The 5,973-nt window shown below is 33.8% G+C and overlaps 1 protein-coding gene across 1 annotated transcript; it reads right to left on the bottom strand.

The window, feature by feature from the left end:
• Positions 1-1,025: 1,025 nt before the first annotated feature.
• On the bottom strand, positions 1,026-3,899 carry LOC125869839 (uncharacterized). The gene is made up of 4 exons (XM_049550263.1): positions 3,842-3,899; positions 3,694-3,753; positions 1,807-3,587; positions 1,026-1,082 (listed from the first exon to the last, which is right to left on the bottom strand). The coding sequence occupies exons 1-4, from the start codon at positions 3,897-3,899 to the stop codon at positions 1,026-1,028; spliced, it is 1,956 nt and encodes a 651-aa protein (XP_049406220.1).
• Positions 3,900-5,973: the final 2,074 nt, after the last annotated feature.

Here is a 5,973-nt window from a genome sequence, read left to right as displayed (position 1 = left end):
AAAAGAAGAGTCATTGAAAGATGTATGTAAATTCGGATATATCACTTTGAACAAAAGATCTAATGACTCTTTTTCAGTAGTAAAAGGAATGATGGACTGCTTTGGGATTTCTATTTTATTGTTAATATTTGTTTTTTCTTTTCCATTCCCAATTCTCATAAGATATTCACAAAAAACAGGATCAGTCCTTGCACGCATATTTTCTGATAGTCTCAATTTTTCAAGTTGATTCCAAATTCTGGAGTTTAAAATACTTTCAGAAATAAAGTCTTCCTTTTTTCCACTTCGGACAACAGGAAGCGTTTGCCTAAAATCACCTCCAAACACTATGACTTTTCCACCAAAGAGTATATTTGTTTCAGTTAGGTCTTTCATAAGCAAATCAAGAGCTTCAATCATATTTTTTTTTGACATTGATACCTCATCCCATACAATTAATTTTGCATCACGAATTAAAGATGCGAGAGAGCTTTGCTTACTGATGTTACAGGAGAACTGCTCGTCAATATTAATTGGAATTTTGAAACGTGAATGGGTTGTTCGTCCTCCAGGAAGTATAGATGCCGCAACACCAGAAGTTGCTGTCGCCAAAGCTATGAAACCTTTAGATCTTACCGTGGCCAATAAAGCACGATACAAAAATGTTTTACCACTTCCTCCCGGACCATCAATGAAAAAAGCACCTGATTCGTTAGTAAGTACTCTTTGAAGGATAATATCATATGCTTTTTTTTGTTCGGTATTCAGTTTTTTATATAATAGCAGATCTTCTTTAGTAACAACTATATTCCTTTCAAAATTAACATCTTTTGCCTCTGACTCTACCCTTGAACTCACAACATTTTCAGAAATCAATCTATACTCATTTACATCATGTCCCATGGTATGTAATACATCATTAATATGGTTCAAAACTGAATGTCTTGTTTTCTTTGGATCCATGTTTGGTAATTTATTGAAGTCTTCAGACATTGACTCTTCAAATTGTTCCCATAGTTCTTTTGGATTATCAGGATTGCAATATACTAATATTGTAGCAAACAGATGTCGCAAGCTATAAGGCATTTGATAACATACAGCCTCTGTCATGCAGTCAACCAAGTTGTTATTATGATGTAACAATCCTCTTTTTTCTGCAGATTCTCTAAATGTGTCGTAGTATTTTCCATCTATTTTTCGAAGATCTTGGTATGACTCAGGGGATCTTACATTCATTAGTAGAAGTCTAAGATAATATCTCTCTCCTTCTGTTGGATGACATGTGACAAGACGGCCAATAACATGACCTCGTTGTCTTCGTGTCCAAATTTTGTATGATTTTGACCACACAAAATATTGTGGAAATTCTTTATATAATAAATTGAGTTGTTTAGCATATTCGTTTGTTCTATTCATTAGGAAATATTCTGTTAACATTGTTTTCCTAATCATGGGGTTATTCATGATTTTGTCTATGTTATCAGCTGTTTTAAAAGAAACAAATTGTTGGTTTTCGAGGTGCAATTGAAGATGATAAACAGATGGACTCATTTCGCTAATGGGGAAAGCAAATAAACGCCATACAGCTTCTGGTGCAGATACCCATCTAGCAGATTGATATTCTTTTATTTCATCTATTTCAACATTTGTATCATCCTCCCGTATAGAAAAGGATATTTTATCGTGTCCTTTACAAATATATTTATAGATATACTTGACAACCTTTATATCAGAACATACTTCGACATTGATATGACAATTAAATTTGCATAGTAGGTAGGGGTTAAAAGGTACTACCCATGAATTGTCAAGAAGTTGTTTTCTAACCTCGACATGCTCGCCTGTATTTCTTCTTCTATAGACTGCATATGAGTTTTTTCCTTTTGTTGTTTTGTCAGCAAAATTCTTTGGGTACCTGAATTTGCAAATTCCTTTTTTCTTCATACATGAATTTGTAGGATTTAAATAACCACAAGGACCATGCATCATATGTTTTTTAACAAGTTTATGTAAGTAAGGACTTTCATTTATATTAGGAAGCTCAGCAGAAACAACTTGATCATATGATTCGGGAGTAATTAATTTGAAATCATCATTAAGAATTAGAAGAAAATGAGCATGTGGAAGGCCTCGTTTTTGAAACTCAATAGTGTACATAAGTGCAACAACTTTTCCAAATATGTTTTTTTTTAATATATCTGTTTTTAGCTCTTCAACTTTTGCTTTGAATACTCGGCAAATCAAATCAGGTCTATTTTGAGCTTCATCCGTTGACAGTAAATATTCTTCTATTTCTGGCCAAGAAGGATTACAAGTCATAGTCAAAAATATATCAGGTTTTCCAAAATGTTGAACTAACGTAATAGCATCCATATAACGTTGACGCATATCTCTAGGACCTCCTGTAAAGCTTACAGGAAGAAACGTTTGTTTTCCTACTTTTGAAGCATCTCTGTCACCATGTCTATGAAAATCAATAAGCCCTTGTAATGGATCAGTCCGAAATAAATCCTGATTATAGGAGACAAAATCTAGCCTTTGAGTTTCAATTTTTATGAACTCATCAACTGAGTATTGTTGGAAAAGTCTTCCTGAATGTAATACTCCATTTATTTCATTATGTCTCATTTGAAATTTATAACAATAGTATTCACGACAAGAGATGTCATCTCTTTTTCGTTTTCCTTTTTGTAGTACTTTAGCTTCCATATCAAGCAGTCCCTCAATAGAACACATACTTGATAAACTTGGAAGTTGTTCATTTTCACATTGAGATCGAATTTTTTTCTTGCAAATCTGTTCAACTCTTTTAATTCCACAATGCCAACCATTTTGACCAAATGGAAATAACAATGGATACTGTAAAGGATCATAGCAACCATAGTAATAATTGACTAATTGATTGGTGTTGCTACAAGGATAAATTTGAATATGTGGTGTAGAGCTACTATTGTTTGGTTGTTGGTCTAACCATATTGCCGCCACTTCTGAAACTGTCGGTAGGTTATAAACTTGCTGATTTAATGTAGAGTCACAATTGAGTGCAATATACAAGTTTGGTACTTTCGGAACTTGCATTAGAGATTTTAGAAAGATACAGTAAGGATTTATCTTTAATATATTCATTAATTTTTGAACAACTGATTGATCAGCAATACTGGAAGAGGCCATACGATTCAACATTTCAGTATCATCATCATAAATATATAATTGTAGATTTCTTGGTTGTTGATTTGAAGGTAATACATTATCAGTGAAATGATACATTTGTCCTTGAACTCTAAAGGTGTATATACCATGATATCTTTTTGCTAGCTCTTTGTCATATTTTACTCCAAGAGAAGTAAATGCAAACATGTTATTGTACATTCTAATGTAGGTACGGAAATGTTTGCATTCAGCAGTGTCTCCTAACAACAGATTTAGTAATTTTGTAGGCATTTCATGTGATGCTAATTTAACGGTGCCATTACTGCAGCAAAATCCTGGTGATTCATACTGAAATCTTTTTGCCCCACAGTATTCACAAGAAGGCATTTTCTTTAAAATGCTTGGATTGTTGGGGAGTTGTTTAATATTGCAACAATATATACTTCTTAACCTATTACCTGTGTAAATTAATTGCAAGGGAGTAGGGTATAAGCTAGAAGAAGAGCTAAGGTGGAGGAACATCTAAGCAAGTGAAGATAACTAGAAGTTTTTAGAGAGACAAACCGTTGTTTTTGTCAGTGATTGCCTTTGGATCATATTGTTGATGGGCAAGTGATGCAGAACCTACATTCAAGATGATTTGAATGAAAATAGAATAAGATTTCTCTTAAATCCTGAATTTTCTGTAAGTAGGAAAAGGGAATAGACAAACCTTTGGTAGTCACAGTGATTGTAATTGGGCTGTGCTGTTTAACAGGTGCAGCTGGCATCGAGCCTATTGTAGAAACAGTTGTAATGAGGACATTAAAAAAAATTCTCCAGAAAAGTGAATATCAACAGCATTTTACTGTGACGTACCTACTTCAAAGATGGATAGGCAACCAATCATATCTTTTGCTTTACCCGATACAACTGCAGAAGTATCAACGCGAGAGGTGTCGCCTACAGCACGAACAATGGTGTTATAACCATCAGTAAATCACAACTACACTTAGTTAGAGATAATATTAGGAAACCTGTTTCAGGGTGAGGCGGTATATCTGTAATAGGAAGACCTTTTTGTCCAGTGAATTGAAGCTGAACAGTAGGTAGTGGAGTGGGAGAACCACCAAGGAGATTTTTGTTCCTCAATTGTCGATATCTTGTCCGTCGTTGAAGAAGAAGTTCTTCTTTTTTATCCGATGAGAGTTGTTTATATATACTGTGTCGCCTATTATTAATAATGGAGGCTCTATCCGTTGAATATTGGCGTGCCTTTTCTTGTGAGGATGACGGTGGAGGGATGACTTTTTTATCCATGGACACAGCTATAACAAGAAACATATGTAATTAGCTCAACCAATTCGGATTGTAAAATAAGAAGGATATTGTATTAGATAATCAGAGAATGTAAAGAAACTTGTGAAAGCAATATCACGATAGAATAGTAGATTAACAATTTTCATTCAGTTGTGTTAAACATTATATGTGCACATTTTAATGGCAAAAATGATTCTTAGCCGTTTGTTTCAACGTAAATGCCTTAATTTGACCGACACATATATTGAAAAGCTCAAAATAAAAATATAGTTTGCACATTGATGGGTTTTGGCAACTATGCAGATTTGGACAAGATTTAATCACCTTTGAATGACCTAAAACTGGCCAACCTTGAGAAGCTGACCTTTAGGTATAATAGGGAGATAGATGCATCACTTTTTCCTGCCGTGTCTTGTTTAAGAGAGACAACAAATGATAAGATACTCTCATTTAACTATGGAGGTTTCAGAGCAGAGATCAAGTTTGTGTTGCAACAGTTGCTTCAGTGTTTGGTTGTTCTGGCAATACTCTAATTAGCAATTGACAAAGGCAACGATCCCTTAACTGCATCTCTAATCTTATATAGTAATACGTTAGCAAAGAAATTGTTACCTAAGAGGAAAACTTTACTAGTGTTAGCAAGAACAAAATGCGTACTATCAATAATAATTTTGCTTGCGAAATCCAATTTGCTGTAGCGTTGGTTTTCAAGCGGTAATGGTTTGTTTTGCCTTTAAGGTTACGTAGAAAACAATTCTTGTGTTGAGAAAATCTACCACTTTGTTAGAACTGTTTTGCTCTATCTGTTTGTTCCACTAAGTAGTGCAAAGATTCAAATTTTATGAGACTCTTCCTCCTCTATGTTAGGTTCATTTTTCTTATAACTTTTGGTATCCTCTGGAAAAGACTGAAATATTGAAGTACCTATATAATATCTATAAGAAATAGTAAGATTTTTTAGAATTTGAATTTCATAAATCCTTACCTCCTCTGTTTTGGAAATGGAGAATTTTCTGGCAGCATAATGTTTATATTATATTCATCATTCACATGCTAATCTATTAAAGCACTTCCCATTTATGCTAATTAGAGAGCAAGACAACATAGAGCCTAGAGGCTGATTACCATAGACTTGCACATTCGGTAAATGTAAGAGCTGAAGTTTAGGAGTTCATTTACAATCCACGACTAACACTATAGATCGAAAATTACAACTAAAGTAACAGTTGAAGCAAAAAGTTCAGTGCATGTGTATAATCAATTTAAGCTCAGAACAATCCTTTCCTTCCGATAATTTTTCTATGATTTCCTTTTGCTAACATCAAAAGTACACATTCAAAATATTTGTAAACCCAGAAGAAACAAAAATTTCATCAAATATCATGGAAAGAAAAGTCCAAGTTACAACAAATGAAATCCACCGGAGAAACAATATCGAGTAGAAGTGGAAAAAGAGAACTCACAAAGTATAGATAGATCAGATAGATCGGTTGAAATAGAAAGCTTGAAAAAAATCTTCAGCAAGATCGACCAAAAAGACTGATG

Source organism: Solanum stenotomum, chromosome 7, assembly GCF_019186545.1.
Source record: "Solanum stenotomum isolate F172 chromosome 7, ASM1918654v1, whole genome shotgun sequence".
Taxonomy (NCBI): Eukaryota; Viridiplantae; Streptophyta; class Magnoliopsida; order Solanales; family Solanaceae; genus Solanum; species Solanum stenotomum.
Note: the sequence above shows the minus strand (reverse complement) of the source record. Positions and strands in the feature narration are given on the sequence as shown.

Excerpts from the sequence above, each read along its gene's own strand:
- LOC125869839 (XM_049550263.1), bottom strand. The coding sequence starts at position 3,899 with ATGCCAGCTGCACCTGTTAAACAGCACAGCCCAATTACAATCACTGTG. Across the intron at positions 3,588-3,693 it reads AATCACTGACAAAAACAACG|GTAATAGGTTAAGAAGTATA; the intron begins GTTTGTCTCTCT and ends TAATTTACACAG. Across the intron at positions 1,083-1,806 it reads ATACAGGCGAGCATGTCGAG|AGGCTGTATGTTATCAAATG; the intron begins GTTAGAAAACAA and ends ACTGCATGACAG.